The sequence below is a fragment of the Lepidochelys kempii genome, chromosome 1 (assembly GCF_965140265.1).
Source record: "Lepidochelys kempii isolate rLepKem1 chromosome 1, rLepKem1.hap2, whole genome shotgun sequence".
NCBI classification, from domain to species: Eukaryota; Metazoa; Chordata; order Testudines; family Cheloniidae; genus Lepidochelys; species Lepidochelys kempii.
Genome location: NC_133256.1, coordinates 138,980,589 through 139,008,478, shown reverse-complemented (window position 1 = coordinate 139,008,478; position 27,890 = coordinate 138,980,589). Strand labels below are relative to the sequence as shown.

Genomic DNA, 27,890 nt, shown 5'->3' with positions numbered 1-27,890 from the left:
TGGGATAACCGTAATGTAAGCATATTTTTTCATAGACTAGCTGTGTGCACAATTTGTAGAATTTTTTTTAATAATGGTGATATATAAGCAGATCAGTAGCCGTAGTCTTAAATTGCAGCCTGCCTAACCACTATCAGCCAATAGTATGCTCTAGGCATCACAGTAGAAGTTGGGAAATCAGAGGTCCTATGCACACCAGCGCACATCTCCTCAACTCCAGGAACACCAAAGGGAGGAACAGAGTTGAGAGGAGAGACCCCTCCAGTACTTACTGTAACAGCCAGGGTGTATCTGAGTGGGAGGATGGGTCAGGACTGCTGCACTCCTCTCCTCCTGCCACATTGAGTCCTCTCCCTGAGATCATGAGGTCTTGGAGATAACAGCCAAGTTAGGTGTTAAAACCTCTCTGAGCTATTGGTCCAGGCTTACTGCAGACTTATGGGATCATCAGTGCGTTAGTTATACTCAGGTCTTGTTTTCAAGCTTCCCTCACCCCCACCTCCCCTGCTAGAAGGGCTAGAAACTTCTTAGTTTATTTTTCAACAAAAGCTGAGATTCTGATATAAGTACATGACTTCAGGAGCTAATGCCCTGAAGCATGGGCCTAATGTTCCTATGCTTTGCCCAGTGCTGAATAGAAGTGAGTACGAAGGAGGTAAAGTCATGGTCTTGCACGTGTTTTATGGAGCAGTGATTTACACCTAAGTAGGGTCCTATCAAATTTACGCCATGAAAAACGCATCACAGACAATGACATTTGGTCTCCCCCAGTGAAATCTGGTCTTGTGTGTGTTTTTACCATATGCTATACAGATTTCATAGGGGAAACCAGTTTCTCTCAAATTGGGGGTCCTGACCCAAAAAGGAGTTGCATGGGGTTCAAGGTGTTGCCACCTTTACTTCTGTGCTGCCTTCAGAGCTGGGCAGCCGGAGAGTGGCAGCTGTTGGCCGGGTGCCCAGCTCTGAAGGCAGTGTCCTGCCAGCAGCAGTGAAGAAGTAAGGGTGACAATACCATCCCCTGCCACCCTTACTTCTGTGCTGCTGCCATCAGAGCTGGGCGGCCGGAGCGTGGCGGCTGCTGACTGAGGGCCCAGCTCTGCAAGCAGCAGCACAGAAGTAAGGGTGGCAATAACCTACCAAAAAGAACAGGAGTCCTTGTGGCACCTTAGAGACTAACAAATTTATTAGAGCCTAAGCTTTCGTGAGCTACAGCTCACTTCATTGGATGCATAGAATGGAACATATAGTAAGATATATATACACACACACACACACACACAGATAAGTTGGAAGTTACCATACAAACTGTAAGAGGCTAATTAATTAAGATGAGCTATTATCAGCAGGAGAAAAAAAAAGCTTTTGTAGTGATAATCAAGATGGCCCATTTAGATAGTTGACAAGAAGGAGTGAGGTTACTTAACATGGGGAAATAGATTCAATATGTGTAATGACCCAGCCACTCCCAGTCTCTATTCAAACCCAAGTTAATGGTATCTAGTTTGCTGGAGAGGTTTTAGGTAGGGGCTGAAGGTGACAGCTAGTGGCGTTCTATTATTTTCTTTGTTGGGCTGTCCTGTAGTAGGTGACTTCTGGGTACTCTTCTGGCTCTGTCAATCTGTTTTTTCACTTCAGCAGGTGGGTATTGTAGTTTTAAGAATGCATGATAGAGATCTTGTAGGTGTTTGTCTCTGTCTGAGGGATTGGAGCAAATGCGGTTGTATCTTGGAGCTTGGCTGTAGACAATGGATTGTGTGGTGTGTCCTGGATGGAAGCTGGAGGCATGTCGGTAAGGATAGTGGTCAGTAGGTTTCTGGTATAGGGTGGTGGTTATGTGACCATAGCTTATTAGTACAGTAGTGTCCAGGAAATGGACCGCTTGTGTCACCTTCAGCCCCCAACTAAAACCTCTCTAGCGCATCATCAAAGATCTATCCTGAAAAATGATCCCTCCCTCTCACAGATCTTGGGAGACAGACCAGTCCTCGCTTACAGACAGCTCCCCAACCTGAAGCAAATACTCTCTAGTAACAATACAACAAAAACACTAGCCCAGGAACCTATCCTTGCAACAAAGCCCAGTGCCAACTCTGTCCACATATTTATTCAAGTGACACCATCATAGGACCTAATCACATTAGCCATGCCGTCAGGGGCTTGTTCACCTGCACATCTACCAATCTGATATATGCCATCATGTGCCAGTAATGCCCCTCTGCCATGTACATTGGTCAAACCGGACCGTCTGTACGCAAAAGAATAAATGGACACAAATCCGACATCAGGAATCATAACATTCAAAAATCGGTAGGAGAACACTTCAACCTCTCTGGCCACTCAGTAAAAGACTTAAGGGTGGCAATTTTGCAACAGAAAAGCTTCAAAAACAGACTCCAACGAGAAACTGCTGAGCTTGAATTCATATGCAAACTAGATACCATTAACTTGGGTTTGAATAGAGACCGGGAGTGGCTGGGTCATTACACATATTGAATCTATTTCCCCATGTTAAGTAACCTCACTCCTTCTTGTCAACTGTCTAAATGGGCCATCTTGATTATCGCTACAAAAGTTTTTTTTTTCTCCTGCTGATAATAGTGCATCTTAATTAATTAGCCTCTTTGTATGGCAACTTCCACCTTCTCTCTCTGTGTGTATATATATATATCTTCTTACTATATGTTCCATTCTATGGATCCGATGAAGCCCACGAAAGCTTATGCTCTAATAAATTTGTTAACCTCTAAGGTGCCACAAGTACGCCTATTCTTTTTGCGGATACAGACTAACACGGCTGCTACTCTGAAATCTAATACCCTACCATGCCATCCTCACTTCTGCGCTGCTGCTGGCAGCGGCTCTGCCTTCAGAGCTGGGCTCCTGGCCAGCAGGTGCCGCTTTCCAGCTGCCCAGCTCTGAAGGTAGTGCCGCCGCCAACAGCAGTAAGGGTAGCAGTACCACAACCTCCCTTCCAATAACCTTGCAACTCCCCCACAACTCCTTTTTGGGTCAGGATCCCGACAATTACAACACCATGAAATTTCAGATTTTAATAGCTGAAATCATGAAATTTACTATTTTAAAAATCCTATGACCATGAAATTGACCAAAATGGACCGTGAATTAGTGGAATTTGGACCATGAATTTGGAAATAGAGCCCTACACGTAAGGGATAACATGGAAGAAGGGATGAAGCTGCTTGTTGGAGAAACAGACAAGCAGATGATGGCTGAGACTTTCATCATTGGCAGAGCAAAGAGGAAGGCTGATAAGATAATAGAGAGGGATAGGTAGGATGGAGCTGAACTGTGAAAGACCTTGAAGGCAATCTTGTATTTGTTGCAATGGATAATGAGGGGAGGGACCAAAAAAGACCTGGAAGATTGTCTTAGGAATAACATTTTGAACAGACTCTTCAAACTCTGCAAGCTTTTCATCTGAAAAGAAACCGAGAACTGAATCTTTCATTGAGTTTGAAATGACCTGTCACTCTCTTCGATATCAGGCTATACGTTTAATGTTAGCGGTGTTTTAGAGGAAGTCTTTTTACACCAATCTTATTTGCAGTTTATCTATGGATATCTTAAAAGATGTTTAACTTCCAGTAATAGATATCTTCTTCCCCTTTGACTCCAAAAACTGTAAATAAAATGGTTCTTTATTACCATCTCTTTTGATCACTGATTCCTGCAAGGTGCTGTTCTGGTGCATGGCCTAAATTGATGAGGCAGCTAGTTCATGCTGTACTTGGAAAAGATTGAAAGTGTTGCTTGTTGGATGGGGGAAGGCTTTTGAAAGATCTTGTTTATTTAGAAATTGCCGTATTTGTTGATGACTGTGGATTGATAGGCCCTTTATATGGGAACTCTTTTTTTGTTTTTTTTTTACTGGGAGCTGAACATGGAAACCCGTGTTTCACTGATGATGGTCAGATATAGCTCTCTCCCACCTGCCTCCCTGCAAAATCTTTTGAAATTGTGACCTTTTCTTCTAGAGATAGAGATTACAGTGGCAAAGTCTGTCTTTATCTGTAAAGACAATTTTTTAAATTTCAGTAATTTATTTGGTATGGTATGAAAGGTGCTCTATTGAGGGCTACCTTTGAAAACCACTTATAGTTTGTAACTCTGGCAGAATGCAGTAGCATAGATTCATGGAGTCCTGTAATATGCACTGGATGTCTGTTAACCAGTGAACGAGCTTCAAATACTTTTGTTTGATTCTGAAATCCTTATATAATAGAGGACTAGTTCACTGGGGAGGGAAGGGGGCATGTTTTCATCTTGATTCCTTTATGTCAATAGAGATTAGTTGGTTTGGAATTACTGACTGTCCCAAGGCACATATTTGAGAATATGGGAGGGAGAGTCAATGTTGTTGAGGTCATGTAGCTTTGGAAAGGTCTTAATCCTTAACCTAGTGAAGACAAGGCCGGCAACTATGACTTTAACAGTAGTGAGCCGCTACTATTAAACCCAGGTTCCCTGTAGACTTTAACTTGTTTGCTAACTGATGTGGTCATAGGTGCTGGAACTCCTGGCTTTGAAGTGGTTTCCATCATGTACAGGGTTTACAGTTTGGTTCAGTGGCTCTCAGCACCCCCACTATACACATTGTTCCAACACCGCTGCAAGTGATGACTGTGGCTACCTAGTCTCCATTAGGATTTTAATTCTAGTTATCTAACCTGAGCGAGTTAGTAAATAACACACCTTTTTGTTCTTCAGTGAAGATACACCCACATTATGCCAAAATATAGCAATGGCATCCTTCCAGGAAAAGATTGTAAAACTTCTTCTTGTTGTTGTTAAGTGTATTTGGGGGTTCATTTAACTGATTCTGATATCTCCTTCTTGAGCTGAATTGTCTTTGTTTAGATTGTTTTTAGTTATATTCTGGAAGGCCACCCACATACCCCAATTGAAATAAGAAATTTTAATTTCTATCATGTTTTTAAAGTGCTATGAAAAAATTGATGTATAAATACTAAGAATTATTTCTTAAATCAGTATATAAGTGCAAAAAATTATTTCCTTATAGTACATTTACACTATTAACTGAATACAAATTCTGTACTTATTCCTTAATAACTTAAAGTTATTAAAATGTATCATTTCTAACTGCAAATACTTATTTTGCTTGTATTTTAGATTAGAAATATTTCAAACTAATTCCGATAGCTAATAACTTTAGATTATCTAGATGTTGCTATACAGTCTTGTGCAGGCATTAATTTTATTTATCTTGCACAAGCAGAACGATAAGTTTAGCAGGCAGATATTGGTCCTGTTTGAATCACTGTGTAACAGCACTTGCATTTGCTGCACGTGTGGCAAAAAAGTTAGATTCACAAGACTGTTTCCTTTAGACATTTACAATGTACTCTCACTGATGCCAACAGGAGTTCCAGTTGGTGGAACAATCGTAGAATATGGCTCCAGGATCAGGTTGTGTAGCTCTTACACTAGTGAGCACTTACTTATGAATGTCAGTGAAGTGTTCACCTGCATGAATAAAATCTATATATCATAGGGCTGGAATCATCTAGTTCATGAGCACTTGATTTCTCTCTGTTATTCCTTCTACTTTCTTTATTGAGTGTTTTCTTGAATACCTCTCGTGATAGTACGGGAAGCACTAGTTTTGGTAGTTGAAATTCCTGATTGTTCTAACTGCTAAGAAATTTCTTTCGTAATGTCCAATTTTAGGCCACTACCGTTTATTTTGCAATATATTTAAATACAAATTAGATCTCATAAAAATACTTTGCACAATAAAGCTATTATATAATTTTGTCCCTTGCTCTTCCTAAAACATCTTGCTGCTCTTCACTTCCTCTCTACTAAACAACTTCTGCATTTCACTGACTGGTGAAATGATGATTATATGCTCCATAGAGGGCAATTTCCTGCTCACGTTATAAATGCAAGTAATTCTATTAAAATTCGTAGGACCGCTCCTGTGATGAAAGAGAGAACATTGGCCCCATAGAGGAAAAATTCCCATTTACTTCAATGGGCATTTGATCGGTACTATAGCTTATCAAGTGTCATGGGGTCATTTGCAGTAAAGGGGCTATGTAATGTAAGTCATTCATCATTGCTCTTCTGGTAGCAATAATGAGAGTAATCAGAGTTTAAAACTAAATCTTTCCTGATTGGATGTGTCACCAGTTTAGGTTCCAATCCTGCAACGGACTCCATGCAAGTGGACCCGTGCACTCATGCATCTAGTTACAGGATCAGGATACTGTTTGTCAAGGTGGAATGTTTCCCTTAGGTCGTATAAGCATATTACCTGAGTTTGAGTCTGGAATAATATATATTCTATAGAAACAAAATAAAGTCAAACTATTGTAGTTCCTCAAGCTACCACTTTGAATACAATGGCATGTGTGCCCTGGGTGTCACCTGTACTTAATAAAGAAAAGTGTCACTATAACAGAGGTGTCCTGGGTTAATCGCTGCCACCTGCTTACAGCAGGAGCAAGCCTCATCTCTGCCCACCACCCTCCCTCTTGGCAACACAAGTGCTCCAATCCAGGCTCCACAAGCCCACTCTTTCCCAGTGCAGGCTAGCAATGTACACACCCCACTTTACTACACTCGAGTGCACAATTTCTTGTCTTGTGGACACCCACGGTTTACACGGATCTGCTGCCTCCATGGAAGCAGTGCATCTCAGTTCACTGGTTTCTCCTCAGTTCAACACTCTACTTAGGACAAGGTGTCTATACGTGTCTACAGTAAAGCAAATTTAAGTTTGTTTAACAGAGCTTGAGAGAAAGATGCAAAATAAAAGTAAAAGGGTTTGGAAACATAATGTTACAGGTAAAAGAAAAACAAACTGCAATCTATAGCCTATACTTATTAACAAGTTACCTTCCTAGACAGGACAGTATTTCTCATCCAGTGGTCCGTCCTTGCAGCACTTGTCCAGTCCAGAAAGCTGGGTTCCACCTTTCATGAGACACTCCTACTGGCACAGTGCTCCTCCCATAATGAATAACACCTTTGCCCTTTCACAACAGACTGTTGTGTCTGAGCCAAGTGGTCCCCTAACCAGAGACTTTTCTTGGGGGTTCTTTTGTTTTGGTAAACGCTCAGGCCTGCATCTGGTCCAGACAGTAAGTCCAGGGCTTGGGCTGGCTCCATGGGTGTCCCTTGGTCTCATTGTTGATTGAGTCAGGTCTGAGACTCCTCTATCTCAAGTGGCAAGTTTCACTTTCAACCATTTTGGAACACCATAGCCTACATGTTTCATAACTCTAAAATGGTTTCCCATACAAACACATTGCAATAATCATGACATTCAGCTAGTTCTTAGCTCTCAGCAGATACCACACGACCCCCTTCAGTGAAATATTGAGAAGATGGTCAGACACAGGGGTAATATACCTGCCTGGGCATGTCTGTGTCACGCTTACCCGGTAGCTACAACTGAGTTTGGGTATGTAGCAGAGCACTGCAGGGCTGTGCTGACAAAGTCACTTGGAGACCCTGGGGCTCAGTAATCACTGGTGTTGTTTATTTGCAGGTTGTGCTCCCACCATCATTTCACCATATACAGCTTGGGTTCTAGTGTCTTCACCCAGGCAGGAAGAGCTATCACACTACTTCTACTCCCTTGCTCTTCCTGCCCAGCCTTTTGTGTAGCCCCAGGCTAATTGGCTAGGCAGCTGTCTCCCACTCACCAATTAGCTGCAGGTTTTCTCTAGCCAGCTCCCATTTACTTCCCTTAATGGGAGCTGGCATGACAGAGCGTGAGTCAGCAGTTCTTCCCTTTGGGAGACTGTGACCAGTGACCAGGCAGCTTCTTAAATGAAAGTATTGTTTAATTTTAACAGTAGGAACAAAGCATTTAGAGGCCAAGATTTTAAAACAAAAAACAGTCTATACACATGTCTATCTTTCTAACCCCAGATGGTAGCCTAGGTAGGCCTAACTTTTCAGACCCCCCAATGGGTATGTCTGTCTGTTGCTCACAAACACCTATTCCTTCTCTTGAGAGAGAGAGAGACCTTTAAAACCCTGCTATACTCCTTTGTTCTTCTGTATTCTTGAGGTTTGGCCCTTCTGGTCAAAACTACTTTTGCAGGCTAGCTGGGCAAGAGGTAAACTCTTCAAGGCTAAAAGTTTGGACATTGTCACTTAACAACCCTCAAGAGTTTGCTGAGGAATGGCTTATCTTCAGCCATTCTTTTCACATTCTGCTTTTTTTCTTACAGCCTCCTGTTAAACTAAACCAGTATATTCATATAGTAAACATTGTGATAACCAGATCAACATATATTATTCCTAAATTATTAGAGAGCAGCTCCAATTCTGTCATCATAATCTAAGCCAATCACAAAATTTTGGGGAGCCTGGCTGACAATTTATTAACACTTGGGGTTGGCAATAGTACATAAGTTGCTTAAGAGGTCATCCGCTGCTTATTTCTCACCTAGAATATCAGTAATTTCTTTGTGACATTACAATAATTTTCCACAGTGGCTAATTTTGATAAGTCAGAGAGTTTTCTTTAGGTGAGGAATAGGCAACTAGAGCAGAGACTTCCTAAAGAATAAAGATGTTATTTTCAGACGCCTGTGGGTCATAATGAAAACAATAAAAAGGAAGTAGATAAACAGAATTGTTCCTAAGTAGTGAAGATTCGATGGAATCTTTTAGATATTTCAGTCCACATATTGTACTGTGTGGGGTGTTTGGATTTTATTTATTGCGTGCATATGTTAAACAGGAAAGAGAAGAGTCGGGAAACTGTTGATCATTAGTCATGAGATAGCACAGAAATACTAGGCTTTGATGGGCATCCCTTAAATATTCAAGGTTACTTCTGCCAGGAGGTAGCCTGCCTGTTTTTTTATAACACTGATGGCTTACGCTGGCAGCTGAATGAACTGATAATGTGGCTGTGTATCACAAACTTATGGGGCTAAATTTTCAGCTCAAGTCCCACTGCTTGTACCTCTAGAACTCTTCACATAAGGTAATGTGTTTAAATACAGATAGGCCTTAATTTCCGCATAAAAATATGTGCTTCTGCATTGTGGATGAAAATTTGTGGAAACTTATGTGGGGTACAAACATCCAAGAGGAGGCAGGGAATGTGAATAAAATGGTTAAATGTTGTCCAAACAGGTGTGTTGCACTATTCCACATAGGTAACTTTTTGAGAAACATCTCTGAAGGTTAGTTGTGAAATTTAAAGTTTTCCTTCTCCCAGCAAATAACTACAGTTTTCATTACTATTACAAATTGTAGTCATAAGAAAATTATATGAACTATCAAAGCTGATCTTAATCTTCTCCCCCAGAACTAACAGCTCATGGATTGTTAGTTTTAAATTTCAAACATTCATACACAAGGAGTATTATTGACCTACAGTGTTTGTCTTTATAGGTTTGAGGGGTGGGAGCAGACTTGCTTTCTCACAAGGTCACAGTGTTCCAGGCCAAAGACTACCTTAAAAATAATAGAAAAAAAACAAAACTAATTTTTTGCAAAATGTGCACTGAGCAACTTGACATGCTGCGTGCATGAGTTGAGCTTGATTTATTTAGCTAGTTTTGGGGAGGCAGGTGGTAGAAAATAAAGACAGCAGTGCGACCGATGATCACAGTGTTAGAAATGTGAATACTGTATTGTGTGATGACATTTAGTTCAAGTACAGTCAATAGGAATGTGGTATTGTTTTTATGAGAAATGATGGATCTTTTATAGTTCTGAATCATAATGAACTCAAATAGAGGGGCAAACAGGTCACTGTGCCTCAGTTACTTCCTCTTTCTCTGCCTTTGGGGTAACCACATGCCTGAAATTAGGGTTCCAAATGAAAAATCTCCCCTTCTAGTGACTGGTTTATTGGTATACAACAAAATATGTTCAGCTCTCCACTCTTGTATCAGGGCTTCTTAGTCTTTCCTTTCCAGGCCTGTGCTAGTCTCCCCTCTTTCACAGAAGATGCCAGTCTACTGCAGGCGGCTGTCTTTCTGCAAGTCCGTGGAGCAGTCCACACAAAGTCTTTCCCAGTCTATGGCACCTCTCAGACTCAGCTGAGAGCACTGCTTTATATAGCCCTGCCTGGCAGCCACATGCCTCTTTCTAAGTGCATCTGCACTGATTGCAAACAGCTAAGGCCCTTCCGTGGGGTGGGCTGGGAAGGCAGCATAAGGGTTAACCCTATTCCTTGCTGGACTGGGGGATGAGATCTGCGCACCTGGTCACAAAGGACAACAGTTTTCCTAATTTGTTTCTCTTCAGGTCTAGTGCCTGATTCCTTCACCCTTAGTAATGTGTATATTCCTCCCATACGTGAGGAGTCTCACTGAAGTTCATTTTGCCAACACTTGTTGTTTTCTGCAAGTCTCACAATATTTGATCGGGTTTTTAAAGCCACAGCTCCTGGAGTCATGAATCTCAGCTCCCCTGCCCCCTTTTTTTTTTAAAGTAAGTTTTTTCAGCTCTCATGGTTTTAGGGGATAAATAGGTTGCAAATAGGAACCCTGAAGTCTCAAAAACCAGAAAGCAAACAGAATGTTTGATTATTATTTAAAACCTCCTGATTTTGGGGAGCCTGAGTCATAATTTTTGAATGCTTGGGGTTGGCGATACTGAGCTGGGCCTCTTGTTCTGGAATGCAGTAAGGTGTCTGGATCTTAAAATATTAAGTATGACCCTCTTGTCGTTGTTACTTCCATCTCTCTCCTCTCCTCTCCTCTCCCCTCCCCTCCTCTACAGAGAGCCTTCTACCTGCTTCCTCCAACAGGAGCTAATCCTTTATCCTTCTTTGACTACAGGGACTGCTTCCCAGCAACTGCTACCTTCTGTAGTTCATTCTCAGTATGGGTCAGATCAAAAATCTGCTGAAGTGTTACATATATATAAATGTATATATATATTTATATTAACATTATATATATATATGAAGTGTCTTTTCAGTTATAAGGATGCTACTGCCAGTCCCCTCTTATTATGTTGTCATTGGACTGATCTACTGAATAACAGTGACAATATTGTGACAGCTGTCACGCTATACAATTTGTCTTACCCATATTCAGAATATTTAATTAAAAATTTCAGTTAAATAAAAATAAGGTAATTTAAAAAATGTGTTTTGTTATTTAAATTCTAAAGCTCTGGTGACACCACCATGACATCCTGAGGGTTGCTTCTTTTTAAACAAAAATGTATAGTGTACAGTAAACTTGGGTGTTTTAAAAAAAACCTGGATTTCCAATTAAGCATATATTTACATAAAGACTTAAGTCTTCCCTCAAGAAAGCAACTCCTACTGAAGTCAATAAGAGCTGTGGTCCTTGGCATGTCTGAAAGTCAGGCCCAAAGTGTCTCAAGCTGAGCATCCAAAAAGTGGAGGCATGCAAATTTAGTGAACACTTGTGCAAACTTAGCTGCCCATTATTTGCTCTTAAGGAATTAATCAAAAGATTCAGAATGAGATCACTCCATCCAGTTTGACTGTGCAGTGCTTCTATTTGCTATCTGAATGTGTTTGCTTTTCCTTCTAGGCTTCCAGTGGGAATTACTATTTTATTCCATACATTGTAACACCTGGTGCTGATTATTTTTGCTGTGAAAGTGATGCCCTGCGGAGAGCCTCTGAGTACATGCAGCCTAACTGGGACAACATCCTGGGTCCTCTCTGTGTTCCACTGATGGACAGGTTTATCTGTCTTCTGAAGGACATTCACATTACGTCATGGTAATCTTGCCACGTTTACACTTCCTGCCCATGGATATTTTTTCCTATGCTGCAAGGGGTTTCAGAATCCCCACCAAGGTTCAGTGTTCAACATGTTTAACCCTGTGTTAAAAGAAATACCTTAATGTAATCTAAACTATATTGCTGTCATGCAGCTGTTGTAGTAAACTAACCATCTTATGACAGCAGCGGATTGCATTTACTATCCAAAATACCAGTCAGCAGAATCAGAACTGCGGACACAGCCCCTGGAAAAGAGAGGGTATAGAGAAGAAAACATAAAATATAGTGCATAGTGGTGTAATGAGAGAGACATACCTCAGCTTCTTTGTAAGTCTTGAAGCCAAAGACCATCTTTTCTTAGCACCAACTAAGTGTGTGCATACAATATGGTATTAACTGTGGTCACACAGACTAGTGTCTGAGTGGAACCTTTTTAACAGTTGAATTGCATAGTAATTGTAGAATGTTGCTCTGGGCCTCAGCTGTCCCTTGGTGACTCCTGTTTACAGACCCATCTTGATACCCCTTTGTTTACTAGGCACTGCCCATTGTACCTCTTCTGCCCTTTTCACATTCCCTTCCTCGGTCAAAATGTTGTATAATTTCTGTTGCTATAGTGACAAGAAAGCTCCCGGCTTATGGCATAGATTCCATGCGCTGGGTAAACTACATGATCATTATCACTTTTCAACTGTGCTTGTTGTCCGGTCGTAGCACAGTCAGAGGCAAACTCAATTTGGATCCAAACTCAGCATCATTTGAAACTGTGCAATGTGCAATGATCAGTAACTATCCTATGCTGCTGCTATTGTTATTTATTATTTGAATTACTGTAGCAGCTAGGAGCCGTAATCATGGTCCAGGACCCCATTATGCAAGGCTGTGAAGGAACAAACAGAACAAAAAGATGGTCTCTGCCCAGCAGTCAATTTTAGTGTTGCTGAACTTCAGCCATACTGTTGAACAGAGTTGCCTTCATTCAGTGTTATCAGTGGAGCTCAGGTTTAACTTGGTGCATTTTTGTTTGTGACAGCTGCTACACTTAGTTCCTACAGTGCCCTAGAACTTGTGATGTATTTTTGTATTAATTTTAAAGTAACTGATTGTAAAATTATTCTTTTGCTCCTCTATTTCTGACCCTGCCATTTACAAGCATATTAATATGAAGAGGGAAGGTAAAGATGAGGGGTAATGTGATGCAGTCAATAAAGCTTTTGCTTATGTGGTGCCTTTTATACAACCTCTCTCCTAAAAAGCTTTAAAGAGTTAATTGTACAGTTGTAGAGTTAGTAAGAGTGGTGGTAGATAGATGTGAAGATATACAGTAGAGACAAGAGACAAAAGATAAGTTTTAATGAGATACATAGGTGCCTAAGTCACTTTTGAAAATGGGACTCAGGCTTCTAAGTCACTTAGGTGACTTAGGGTACAATTTTTAAATCACCTATGTCCGCTCTTATTAATGCAAGAAGAACTGATTAACATAAACCTGGAAACAGTGCATGAGAACTAGGAGAGATAGTGTGCAACAAATTAGACATGAGTTTGCAGTGACAGTAAAATAAATAAAATAAAAAGCCTTCCATTGGCCATTTCTTCAGACCCTCACTGCATTATCTCATGAGAATACCTTGCAAGTGATGTATTCTATGGCTATTAGTATCACCATATTAGTGGATATTAAGAGAAAGCTGAATTTCCTCTTCTATATTTAGGATTTAGGATCTGAGCACTTGTAACTCCTCTTGGACAAGAAAAGCAGTTATATGTGCTCAGTACCTGTCAGGATCTGGATATTAATTAATAAGCCCTGGGCTTAGTAATTGCTCGCTACAAGTTTTAAATAGACTGCATTTATTTTTTTTAACATTCCTACACTGCAATATAAACTGATTTTTAGTGAAAAAATACATGACTGTTGTTACTGTGGCTTTTGCATGCCTCCTGTGTAATAGTATGTATTATGTTTTGTGAACTACAGCTAGTCAGATAATGGATGGCTCTGGTTGGTTTATTTAATAAGAGCTGCTCGTCTCCATTAGATATAAAGATGAGGGATTTTATTTTAAATTACTGTAGTCTCTTTGTTTAGCATGCCACTTTCTGCTTTCTTCAGGATAAATGTGTAGATTAATTTGTTTATTTTGGGCACCGTTCCTCTACTTTACTAGGCCTGTTAAATAATAATTTAAAAAAATTAGAACTTGTAATTTAATAATGCTCATATAAAATATTTCTTAAAAGTGTAAACTGAAAGGAATAGTTAACTTAAACCTCATTTGGATAAAGAAATATTAGTGCTGTTTTAATGTTATAACCAAACCTCCATTTAGAAAATTCTAACACTTTATCTCCATTTTTATTTCTTTAGCGCACATTGTAAGGAAACGCTGTTGAATGATATTAGAAAAGCTAGAGACAAGTATCAAGGAAATGAACTAGCAAAGGAGCTGGCCAGGATTAAGCTCCGTCTGGATAATACCGAAGTCCTGACTTCTGACATTGTTATAAACCTGCTTCTTTCTTATCGAGATATCCAGGTATATTATTGACTTGAAAGTAAGGAAGATACTCTTTTCAAGTGGGTTTTACCCTTGTTTATTGTTCTTGTTTATTGCCTGTTTGTTTGATATTTTCTTGAATTTGGACCACTGTATTATTTTAGTTTCAAGCTAAATCAGGTTGTATTGTGGTTTTAAAGTAAATTATTTTTTTCTTTTTCATCTATGAAAAAAAGTATATTTGTTTTTTAATTTTTAAATCCAACCTTTAAGCCTGTAGAAACTAAGAAAAAGAATTTGTTGTGATTTCAACATTTGTTAAAAGAGCCCAGGTTTACGATGTTTCAGAATTGGTATAAAAAGCAATGTTGTGTTTGTTTTAAAAACCTTCCCTCCACCCCGAAAAAACAACCTTTTGGATTTTTAAAAAAACTCTGGTTTTGGTAGAACAGGGCCTCACTTATAATACTTATGAACTGTCCATCTTTGTGAGTGACATTCCTCTGATGACTTATTTTCACCAATCCTATCGAAATATAGTATTTGTTCTTCTGATAATTAGCACTTTTGTTTCTTGTGTTCCTCCCTCAGGGTACATCTACTTGGCAAATGAAGATGTGATTGCAGTATGAATTGGCATACCCACTCTATCTTTAATCTAGCTGGCATGGGTACAGTGGTAGCGAGGAACTGGTGGCACAGACGTTGGTGCCCCAGTAGAAGCCTGCTGGGTTGCTGACCCATGTCAGGGTCTGTGACCCCATGATTGTTACCCGCACTACCGACATTAAAGTTAGCACAGTTAGGCCTACCCACGCTGCAATAACACTTTCATTTTTAGTGTAGATGTACCTAAACTGGGTATTTGTCAATCATTAGCAGGTCAAGAGAGAGATCATCATATTGTCTTGTCTTATCCAGCTCTCCATTGTAAGTTCCCTTTCATCCCACCCCAATTTATCTATCTGTTTGATTGCCAGTGATGAACTTCCCACTAGCTGGTTACCTTCTGATGTTCCTTCTTATTCCTTTGAGGGCTCTCTTCATTAGGAAGTTTAATCATATTTAAACACAATTTATTAATATTTATAATCATATTTAAACACAAGTCAAGCTGGGTAAGAGGATGATGACCCCATGGGAGCTGGTCAGTATATACCTGAACATGTCATGGTCAGTACATGTCAACAAGATGAGGCTATGCCCTGCTGAGACAAGGGTTTCTTCTTTGAGTAGTGTCCCTATGGGTACTCCACTGTAGATGCGTCCCTACACTGCTGACTGGAAAACTTTGGTGGAAATGTCCGTTGGGCCCGCATATGCGTTCTCTCCTTGTGCTGCGCCACAAGGCTAGTCAGCATGCACGGGCTAACCCCCCTCACTTCCTTCTCAACCACCACTGGCTAGAGACGGAGCTATTAGCAGTCTGTTAATGACTATTATTTCGACCTTTGTAGCCTAAAGCTTAGTTTTTGGTAGTAGTTATTCTAGTGTCTTTTATTTTCTCCAAATAGATCTATAGATAGATTTTTATTTGTTTTTTTTTCTTCCTGTCCTTTCTCATTGGGGGGCCCTTCCCCCCCCAAACAGGGTATGCCCAGTTCCCTGGGCTTCAAGAAGCGCCTCTCATGCAACGAGGCTATCCCCATCGCAAACATGTACTCACGGTGTGTTTGTTGCCTCGGGGAAGGACACATCCCTCAAAAGTGTGCTCTCTGCCAGCAGCTTAGACCTTGGTCCCGCAAGGACAGAGAGCTGAGGCTGAAGATTATATTCATGGAGGAGGCCCTCAGACCTTCTCTGGACCCATGCCAAGAGTCACCAGGCAGACATGAGTCTTCCCCACAGCCCTCAACATCCAAGCGCTATGAGGTGAAGAAATTAGCTGCTGATCCCTCTCATATATTAAAAAAGAGAGCAGGAAGTCCCCGCAGTGAGCCATGAGCTAGCCCTAAATGATCCCTGGCATGTTTGGTATCCTCGGTACCATTGGCACCGAGGTAGATCAAACCTGGTACTCATGGCTCAACAAAGTCTACAGCGGCAGGTACTGTTGACATGCCTATAGACCCAGTGGGCACAGGCACCGAGTCAACAGCACTGAGGGAGAAGGAGGAGCAAGCACTCGAAGGTGCTACCAGTACGCAATGCCTCATCGGTACCGATGCCCCATCCGGCACCTGAACATCCAGTGTGGGCAAGAATTTCATTCTTCCTGGCACCGTCAGTGGCACCGAGCTGGTTGTCCCCATCGAGTGACCAGCATATATGGATATGTTGAAGTCTCCTCTCCTCAGTACCAGGACTTCCACACTGAGTCTTTGTCCGGCACAGGAGTCTTTCCCAGTGCCCTGCCATGCTCCCCTGCTCTCTAGTGAGGACTTGGATAGAGAACCAAAGGAGGGGGTATCTCAGTACTCCTCCCAGGCTCCCTAGGGTGCCTGATACCAACAGTGCCCCCAGGCATATCCTCATATGACCCCACCTCCGTCATCCTGGTATGGGCATCCCTGGGTACCACCACTGGGCTCTATACCACCATTGCCCCAATGGTGACACTGAGACCTCTGGGCTGCATACCGCCCCCATACCTCTCAGGCTTCTAGTCCCACCTGAGAACCTCGGAGAGGTGCTCCCCCGGCCATGGTATCCAGGGCTTCAGAACCTCCAGGAGAAAACCTACAGGAGTGTGAGGGTGATGTCGAGGAAGAGGCGGCCTCAAAGGCCATATCCTCCTCCTCCTCAGATAAGGCTGTCATGCCTCCCCCACTGTCCCTGGCAGATGACTTTTGCCTCTTCCAGGATCTCACAAAAGAGTGCCAGATTCTCTCCAGATACCGCTGGAACAAGTCAAGGACACACACCACAACCTTCTTGACATCCTCCATTCATCTTCCTCCTCAAAAGTTGCCCTCCCTATTAATGAGACTCTCCTTGACCCTGTGAAAACCGTATGGCAGACCCCAGCATCGGTTGCACTGACCTGCAAGCTGGCAGACAAAAAGTATTATGTCCCAGCAACAGTGACAGAATTCCTCTTCTCTCACCTAACTCCATCGTGGTGGGTGCTTTAAATTCTCATGGCCATTAACACCAGATGAGATCCACTTCCTATGGTAGGGACTGGCCCTTTTTGGGAGGAAGGTGTACTCCTCACCTATGCTTCAGTTTTGAATTGCCAATTACCAAGCCCTCATGGCAAAATATGATTATGTAAACTATTCAGAACTGAATGATTTTATTGAACAGATGCCTATGTTGCATCGTGACCAATTTAAGGCCACAATTCAGGAGGGTCTGCTAGTAGCAAAGACAACGCTACAATCTGCCCTCGCTGTGGCCAGCTCCATCTTCATTGTGGTAGTGATGCAGTGTACCTCTTGGCTCCATCTGTTGGGCTTCCTGAAGGAGGTACAGTCAACCGTTGAAGTTCTTCCCCTTGAGGGCGCTAAGCTCTTTGCGGAAAAGACCGATGCCTCTCTTCACACCTTGAAGGATTCTCAGGCCACTCTCCATTTGCTAAGCATCTACACACCAGGACAGAAAAGAAAATTTAGTCTGCAGCCCATCACAAGCCATGCACTTTCCAATACCCAGCTCAAAGTTACTATGAGACCCAGAGAAAAAAAATAAATTTTCAAGACATAAACAATCTGACCCACAATCTTTCTTATCCCAGCCATCCACATCCAAACATCCATTTTGAGGTGTTGGACAAGGTGCCATTAGACCACTCCCCACAACTGCTACAACCGGCCACCACTACCCACCCATTGGCCACCCACTGGCAGTGTTCTGCGGCACCTGGGAGTGCATAATATTGGATTAATGGGTACTTTATCCATTTTGCTTTCCTGCCCCCTTCACAATACCCTTCCCCATACTCCTTCAGGGACGCTTCTCACAAGCGTTTGCTACGACAAGAGTTAGATCATCTCCTCCAGTTAGGAACCATAGAACCAGTACCTCAACATCTTTGAGGCAAAGGGTTCTACTCTTACTTCATAATACCCAAGTGGAAGGGAGGTTGGAGACCAATACTAGACCTCAGAGCTCTCAACAAGTTTGTCAAGGCTCAAAAATTCAAGATGGTCACTTGAGCACCTGTAATTTCAGTGTTGGAACAGGGAGACTGTTTTTCAGCCCTTGGCCTTCAGGACACCTACTTTCATATCTCGCTCCTACCGACTCTCAGATGATTTCTGAGAGTCATTCTGGGACAAGAGCACTACCACTACATGGTACTCCCATTCAGGCTATCATCAGCCCCAAGAGTATTTTCCAAGGTTCTCTCAGTGGTGGCCGCCCAGTTACACTCCCAAGGGGTCATGATTTACTCTTTTCTGGACAGGATGAGGGCCTTCAGAGACTCCCCCAGGCTTTTCCTCTCTCTTGCGGAAAGATCCAAGGGCTCAGCAATATCAGCCCGAAGACTCTCCAAGATGGTCTCATTTGTATCAGACAATGTTACCATGTTCACAATATGACCCCTCTAGATACTGTTCGTACACGCTCCACAAGGTCAATCTCCTCATCCCTCACCTTCTTCAAGAATGTGCTTGTCTCAGAGATCTGCAGAGTGGCGACATGGGTGTCAATCCACTCCTGCACACAACATTATGCGATCACTGGGGACTCTGCCTCCCATGCCATCTTCGGTTCCACAGTGCTGACATCTGTAACTGACCTGACTCTGAAGTCCCAGCCCTCCACTGGGGATACTGCTCTGGAATCACCTACAGTGGAGCACCCATAGGAACACTACTTGAAGAAGAAGTTACCGTATATACTCATTCATAAGCCGAATATTTTTGGTAAAAAAGTGACACATCAAAGAGTGGGATTCTGCTTATAAATGGGTCTACACCAAAATTTGATGATTTTAAACTCTATGGAATCATTGAATTGAATATCTAATACATTGTTGTTTTGTTTACCTGGAGCGTCTGCAGGCATGGAGCGCCTCAGCTCCTTGTGGCCACAGTTTGCCACTCTCATTGGCTGGGAACAGCAAACTGCAGCTACAGGGAGCTGAGGGGCTCCATGCCTGCAGACACTCCAGGTAAACAAAACGTCCCGACCTGCCAGTGGCTTACCCTGACAGGCCGGGAGCCAAAGTTTGCTGACCCATTTATTGATGTCAATTCTGCAGCCTTTTAAAGTTGCAAAGGCTTTGTTTAGTGGACTTGATTGGCTTGAAAGGAATACTAAAAGAGCGGTGCTGCAGATCTGCATGACGTTTCATAGAATCATAGAATATCAAGGTTGGAAGGGACCTTAGGAAGTCATCTGGTCCAACCCCCTGCTCAAAGCAGGATCAATCCCCAATTTTTGCCCCAGATCCCTAAATGGCCCCCTCAAGGATTGAGCTCAGAACCCTGGGTTTAGCAGGCCAATGCTCAAACCACTGAGCTATCCCTCCCCCCTACTTGTGTCTCTGTGTGGTTCACATGGCTGCCATCACCAGAATATCTGAATGCTTCTCTAATATTTATTAATAGACCTTGCCTAAAAACATGAAATTTCCTGCTGGTGTCATCGTACATGCACACAAAAAGGGATGGATGGATGAAAGTAGGACTACTGATTGGCTGGAAAAAGTGTGGAATAAGAGATCAGGAGCACTTTTCAAGAAACCTGCTATTCTCGTTTGGGACATGTTCAGGGCACACAAGACGGATGAGGTGAAAAATGTGGCCAAAAATATGAAAACTACTTTGGCTGTAATACCTGGAGGCTTAACTTCAGTTCTACAACCGCTTGATGTCTGCCTGAACAAACCCTTTAAAGACAGGCTATGCAAAATGTGGTCTGAATGGATGTGCTCAGGCATGGCGAAGTTGACAAAAGGCAGGAATCTTATGAAGCCCGAAATCAATCTGGTCTCCCAGTGGATCAAGAATGCGTGGGTGTCCATCCCTCGGAAATGATAGAAAAATCATTTAGGAAATGCTGTATCAGCAATGCACTCGACAGGTCAGAAGCTGATGCCATATTTGATGATGACAGAACAGAGGCTGATGATGAGAAGGAATCTGAGTCTGAAGACGACACTGCCGACATCTACGATGACCATGCTGGTGCAGCTGTGACTGAAGCCGAGTTTAATGAACTGTTTGGTGAATCAGAGACTGATTCAGACTTTGAAGGATTTTAAGGCTTTTTAAAGTCTCATATTGTTTGTTTTAAATATCCATTTACTGATCTTAAATATTGACTGTAATTTTGAAGGTGAATACATATTTGTTCAGTTATTATAACAACAACAGGTTTTTCGTTAGCTTACATTAAAATAATTCTAGCAAAACTTTTGAGTGTTTCTTGTGACACCAGCTTTTAAAATATATCAGGGGTTGGAAAACTTTGGCTCTTGGCCCATCAGGGTAAGCCACTGGCGGGTTGGGACGTTTTGTTTACTTGGAGCGTCTGCAGGCACAGAGCCCCTCAGTTCCCAGTGGCTGCGGTTTCCGTTTCCAGACAATGGGAGCTGCGGGAAGTGGCGCCTAATGGGCCAGGAGCCAAAGTCAGCTTATGAAAGGGTCATACAGTTTTTTCTGTTTTTACGTATCCATCTTGGGGGGTTGGCTTATAAACAAATGGGCTAATGAACGAGTATATACAGTACTCACCTTGTGCAGTAACGATGGTTCTTTGAGATGTTTGTCACTATGGGTGCTCCACAACCCACCCTCTGCCCCCTTCCTTCGGAGTTCTTGTCAGTGACTCTGCTGTAGAGAAGGAACTGAGCGGGGTCAGCCCGCGCGTGCTGACTAGCCTTTTAGCGGAGCACAAGGAGAGAGCATGCATGTGCGGGCCTAATGGACACGGCTACCACAGTTCTCCAGTCAGCAGCGCAGGAAAGCAAGCACCCCTACAGTGGAACACCCTTAGGGAAACACCTCTCAAGGAACCATCGTTACTGCACAAGGTGAGGAACTACTTCTTGTGCGCCTCTGCCTCACCTGTTAATGAATGTGAGTTGTCCTTGTCCACAGTGACCAGTAATTATTATTGTAACTAAATTGATTTACGTTTCCAAGTGAAGAGCCTGATCCAGCTGGGAATATGATCAAATGATTTGGTTTAGTGATATTTTCTTTGGATTTTTTTTATTGTTATCAGAACTATGATGCTATGGTGAAGTTGGTGGAAACACTGGAAATGCTGCCTACCTGCGATCTGGCTGATCAGCACAACATTAAATTTCATTATGCATTTGCATTGAATCGGTAAGGATAACTGCTAGGTTTTTTGCATTCTCTATAGGTGTATATCTATATGCACAAATTTAAAATGTATGTGCATATACTTGCATGTGTGTGTGTGTGTGCATGCATATATGTGTAACATCTTTCTCACTCACACCCACACCACTGGGGATGATATTTATGAAATAAATTGCTTTGTTTGCCATAACCATGTGTTAATCCATTTGCGTCAGGACAGCTTTTAACATTTGAAATCTCAGTGCAGCTTTCAAACAGCCCCCATTTGGTAAAAGAATAGCCTGCCCACAAGACTGGATAAAAGACCTGAATCAAAGCCCACTGAAGTCCATGGAAAAACTTCCATTGACTATAGTGGGCTTTGGATCAGGCCCAAATTCATTAAATGGTTGATTTCTTGTTTACCTTTAACTAATAGCAATTTAGCAAAAAGGAAACATGGGTGAGTTATTAAAGTAATCAGTGACAAGTGGTAGTTGAACTGTACATTGTATCTCCAGTTGAGGAAAGAAAAGCCCATTTGAGCCTTCCTGCTTTCATCCACTCTACCTCTCCTGAATTGACAAAGATAAATGTTCTGTTTTCTCCCTGTATTCCTCTAGGCTGGTCTTTCCATAGCACTTATCTACAATGGCTACTGCATTTTAAAATTATAGTAAGAAAGCTTTTAGCTTGTTTCTGTGGAAAATAGGTCTTGTCAAACAAGCCTGATTTTGTTCTTTGATGAGATTACAAGTTTGGTTGATAATAAAGTAACTGTATACATGTAATATACTTAGATTATTGTAAGGCATTTCACTTAGTACAGCACAACATTCTTAAAACTCTCCCAGAATATAGCTGAAATTTTCCATTTTTGGTGCCCACTTCATTGTACCTTTATGTATGTGTGAGTGTTTCAGCAAAAGGGATTCAGGCTTTCTGAGAATGAAGCTTCTCAAAACTGTCTCCCCCGACCCCCCATCTAAAATTTTTGGTGACTTTTTTGAACACCTTTATTGACTTGGGAATTTGATGTAGGAAATTGAAATTGGTCAGAGAGCTAGTCCTGGGGCCAGAAAAATACTTTTCATTGTCTCTGTGAAAATTTATCTAGGTTTGACCAGGTTATGAGCTGCAAAAAGCTGCCATTTGCATATGTGCAGTAAAGTTTATTAATTAATCATGTTTATTGTGGTAGCACCTTAGGGCCAACTAAGAATGGGGCTCCATGTGTTGGGCACTGTACAAACACAGTGTAGTAGACAGCCCCTGCTTACAGTCTAAATAGACAACAGAGAGACAGGGTAGACACACAAGCAGAGTGAACAGTGGGATGGCAGCAAATGTCATGTTAGTTCCACAGTTTGTTTATTTATTCATTTATTGTGGGTTTAGTTAGGAGAGGATGAGCTGAAGGGAAGGAAAAGGGGACATTGAAAGGAAGGGGACTGGGGGGAAAGGAGAGGAGGGGGAAAGGGGCATGTGTGGAGTGAATCTAAGGTGAAGAGTGGGGGATTTCTACACTTCTTGAGCTGGAATTGATGCCGCCAGCTTGGAGACATACTCATGCTAGCTGTGATCAGATGAGTTCACTAGCTTGATACAGTGTAGCGGCAATAGCATGAACAGTGGGAGGGTCTAACCTCCCAGAGTATGTTCCCATCCGACACAATTAGGCACATACTTTGGATGGCTAGCCACTCCCACTGCTCATACTACTGTGGCTACACTTAATCGTAGCTACCACAGCTATGTCACCTCCAGCTTGACATGTTGACATACCCTGGGAGGGAATTGGGGGCAGGGAATTGGAGCGAGTAGCTATCTGCACGGTGCAGAGTTAGTTATTAGTTATTTGTGTGATTCGTTGTTGTTGTTAATTATTTGTATAATTCATTGTTATTATTAGTGGTATGATTAGTTATTGTATGATTAGTATATTAGTGCCACTAAATCCCATGCATCTTTTTGAAGATATTGATGGAGTTAGAGTTCTGTAAAAGACCCATGCAAAATGATCTGCACCTATTCTCATCGACATATGCTGCGCTGAGTTACCAGTCTGCTCGAGTATGGTATTCTTATGTTCTTTTGGAAATGATTAGGAAATGTATTATGGTAAATAGTTTCCTAGAAATAAACAACTAATTTTCCAACAGCGAGAATGCAAAAAGTACTCTCTCCTGTTTATAGATTTTTTTGGTCCAATCAAAGAATAATCTTTTTAAATTACTTCCCTTCAGCAATTTTCAAAATGTATTTGCTACTGAAGCTTTGTTTTGGACTTGAAAATATTTTTAGACCAGGTCTATTCATATATCTGGTCATCCTAAAAACTTAATTGTTAACTACTTTTTTCTACAGCCTGCTTGTGCTGTTAACTTTCTGTTTTTTTTATTCCTGTTTTATTGAATTTTGGTAGTATTCACAAGAAAAGTTATACCTAAGATATTGATTCTTGCCTTGCAAAACAGGGTAAAGATTACCCAGAATCTACAATAAAGTGCATCAGGAACAACATGCATCATAAGTAATAACAGAATAACGGATTGTAGGAATCTGATATGTCTGGTATGATGATACAACCACATTTTGTCCTCTGCCGTCAATACAGTGGTTCCTACGCAATCTTCCCATTGTATGTTCTCATGAGTCATCATGTGTCTGCCTCAGATTGAAACTGTTTGAAGAAACTGACCCAAAATGATTCAGCCATTTCAGAGAACAAGGTTAGAAAAAACTTATGTTCCTTTTGCCCATGTTAAAAAATTCTGTTAAGCTTTTCTCTGAAAAGCTCTAGCATTTCCATGCCTTGGAGCCAGGGACTTGAAATTTGGTAGGGGCCCTTTGTATCAGGAATGTGCCTTTCCCTTCCCCATGAAATTCCACTCACATCTGGTCAATCTAAAAGCTTTAGAAAAATCACAGTTTGCACATGCTTAGTGGAGACTTCTTAGGTTTTAACAGCTGAATTTCCCAGAACTCCATCAGCTCTGGGCATGCTCTAACTTGGGCTGAGCAGAACTTTCCCTGCCATTGCAAGTCTTTGTGTCTGCAGGCTGTGCTGAGCCTGGGCACCTGAACTGAGACACTGGAGACTGTCTCTCCAGTGCTGTCAATGCAGTGCAGAAGGGAAAGAGCTGAACCTGCTAGGGAGGAGTAGATTAAGCAAGGTTGATAAAAAGCTGAGGCTCTCAAAGGAAACTGGGGGACTGGTCTACATGGAAAAGTTACATCAACCCAGTTACGCCACTCAGGGGGTTGAAAAATCCACACCCCAGAGCAACCTCATTAATCTGACCTAATGCACAGTGTAGCCACCACTAGGTCGATGGAAGAATTCTTCTCTCAACTGAGCTACCATCTCTTGGGGAGGTGGAATAACGACAGCAACAGGAGAACGCCTCCTGTCAGTGTAGTGAGTATTTACACCGAAGTGCTACAGTGGTGCAGCTGCAGTTGTGCTGCTATAGTGTTTTAAATGTAGACATAGCCTGGACTGGGCTGGAGGAATGACTGGGGCCGTGAGCAGGGAGACAAGGAAACTGGGACTGGGCAATGGGAGGAGGGGCAACTGATACCAGATTGCAGGGGGAGGAGAGAATGGGTAAGTAAGGAGGGGGGGTAAGGAGACTGGGACTGAGAATCAGTGGGGCCGGGGATAGGAGATGAGAGTGGAAGGGAGACAGATCTGATGAGGAGACAAGTGTGGGCGTAGAACTGGGACTGGCTGAGTAAAGAGAATGCAGCAGAGAGCTGGAGAGGGACGGAGACACTGAGATTGGATGAGAAGCCCAGGAAGGGAGACTGAGGGTTGGGTAGGGAGGGGGTTGTCTAGAGGCTAGGGTAGAGCTTTAACTTGCCTGTAATTAGATAGCTTAATACTAAGAGAATGATTAAATGGCACATTAGGTTGGCTCTTTGTTGTTTTACTTACTGCAGTAGTTTGTCTGAATATTAATAAAGTCTAAATTTTCACTATCAGCTAGAATTTTAACATTATGGCTGTCCATAGGTGATTTAAAGTTTAGTCACATCAACTAAAAATGATTTAATTAATATTTTGAAGAGGTCCTTACAGACCAACCAGGACAGTCCAAATATTGCTCAAATGATGGCTGCATTGGTAGCTTGCCCAGTGCCCAAGGGCTACATCTGATTTTTCAAAAAACAGAGCAGACTACAGCTACCTTAAGGCCGAGTTCAGCCTTCGCATAAGGCGAAGGGTAGAGATATTACAGCTCCTGCTATTCAACATTCTGGTGTGTGTGATATCTTTTTAGCCCCCACCCAGTTCCATCTTTACTCATATTAAAGATAAGGGAGGATGCAATCACTGATTATTAACAATGTATTAGCATACAAAGAGAAGCTATTAGCAAGTGATGGGAATAACATTATACAAGGGATTCATTAGTAAATAACTAGTTATTACTGGTAATGAAAGCCATAGGAAATTATTCTCCTTAAAAAGCAATAAGTGTTTTAAAATGCAATTCTTCTGTAAAAATGGCATCATGGGGATATGCAGTTTATTATGTGTCTATATTATATGCATATATTATATGCAGTTCATTATATTATATTTATTATATGATTTGTATCTAACATTTGCAGAATTTCAAGAAAAAATGTTTTTTTCCTGACTAGAGCCCTGCAAGTTCAACCTATAATCTGAAAGTCAAGCTGAGTTCTCATCACGTATGCATTATCACCAGTATTAAAGGATCTGCAGGCCAAATTATACCCTCATTGACACATATATAACCCCATTAGCCTTCAGTGGGATCAGTACTGTGTTTTTAATGAAAGTGTATGTGGAACACCACTAAAGTATCTGCTGTAAATAATTCTAGGCCTATTTCTTGCTGTAGATTTTAATATACTTAGTGATACTTTGGGTTGTTCATCTGTATTTATAAACTGTGCAAATCTGATATGGAGTAATTGAGATGCAATAAATATTGTAATGCTGTAATGCTATTTTTTCAGCAGTCATTATCAGACCTCATCCTCATTTTAAGACTGCTTTGATATGCATATTGATTATTTTTTATTAGTGCAAGTAAGTGTTCCAGAATGTATTAAGTCACAGTAAACAGAAAGTGCTGCTTTTGAATGCCAATTACTTTATGAATGGTTGTATTTATATTTATGATGGATTAGACTAACTCATGTTCTCATGACAGTAGTTCAAATTCAATCTGAAGAAACAATGCACTCTTTTAAAACTCTCTGGTACTTGCTACTGTACAGTTTATATCATGCCTCTGGCATCACAGGCAACAAAAAATGTAGAGAACTAGTTACAAATCTGTATAGCCATATTACACTTTTATCCTGCACGTCTCACACTCAGAAGAACATGTTTTGCTGTATGTATGTTTCGTGGGCCCTGTTCCATCTGCTGGTTACCCAAGGAACTGGACAGCTTTACTGGAGGTACAATCCTTTCAACGGAAAAAATTTCTAAAATTACCAGAAGCAGCTCTGAGCCCCTAGCATTGCTGACAAAGTAAGCATAGATGTTCTTAAGCGTAAGTCTGTTTCTGTATACCTAGATACTAGGGATCAGGAAACCATAAGCAGATCTGAAAATGGGTTGGAAAATAGTTTGAATTCTAGTGATTAGCAAAATGCTGGTAAGTGGATTTTAAGCTCTAAAACCAGGATTGCTTTTCACTTGCAAATACATTTTTTTCCTGTTCACACTGACATTTTTTTTCTGTTCACACATGCCTTTTTGATGTAAATAGTGAGAGTGAGTTTTAAATTTACTGAAAACTACAAGGTAAATCTGGGTTTATTTAGCCAGGAATTCTGAAATTATGTTAACAAAAATGTTAAGAGTATATAATATTTTACTAGCTTGATTTTTGTGATGACTATGAATGTTACATGTTAAATGTTACATTTAATTAGATGCTCATTACAGCTGTTAATTTTTAGATCTTTTACACTTTTTATCTCTTACCTCCACAAATTAATCAAGGAATTAAAGTAGTTCACTTCAGTACTATGTCCCTCAATATCTGTTTCCCCAAAGGTTTCATGTTGATCTCCCTCGTCTTGCTGGACAAAGAGAGATCAACCTGGCTTTCCTGCACAGCCAGTCAATATCACCACAGGACTGGCTGGTGGTGGTCACTTCTGAATTATGGGTCCATGCCTGTAGACACTGTTAGGCATAGTACAGTGAGTTGTCCCATTGACTACCATGGAAATACGACTGTTACCCTGTAGCAACTGTTGTGCGGACTGAGCCTCATGTGAAGTGCTGTTTTCCCTTTCACAGCATGCCCAACACCTGTCTATTCATGGATGGAAGAACAAGTAGTTCCCCTATGACAACAGAGTTTCATTTCTACCAGCCAATACACAATTACATTTCAGGGGAATGATAGCAAAAACTAAATCTACTGTGCATCTCAAACTTGCTGTTTTGGATTTGAA

At 41.5% G+C, this 27,890-nt stretch overlaps 1 protein-coding gene across 7 annotated transcripts in view; it reads left to right on the top strand.

Moving 5' to 3' along the window:
* The window catches only part of MAP3K15 (mitogen-activated protein kinase kinase kinase 15), a 137,188-nt gene that overhangs the window by 48,704 nt on the left and 60,594 nt on the right, over positions 1 to 27,890 (top strand). For all 7 annotated transcript variants that reach the window (XM_073356755.1, XM_073356736.1, XM_073356727.1 and 4 more), the window contains 3 exons: positions 11,532 to 11,725; positions 14,100 to 14,268; positions 21,352 to 21,458. In XM_073356755.1, coding sequence (XP_073212856.1) covers positions 11,532 to 11,725; positions 14,100 to 14,268; positions 21,352 to 21,458 — 470 coding nt within the window. The remainder of the gene's footprint in view (positions 1 to 11,531; positions 11,726 to 14,099; positions 14,269 to 21,351; positions 21,459 to 27,890) is intronic.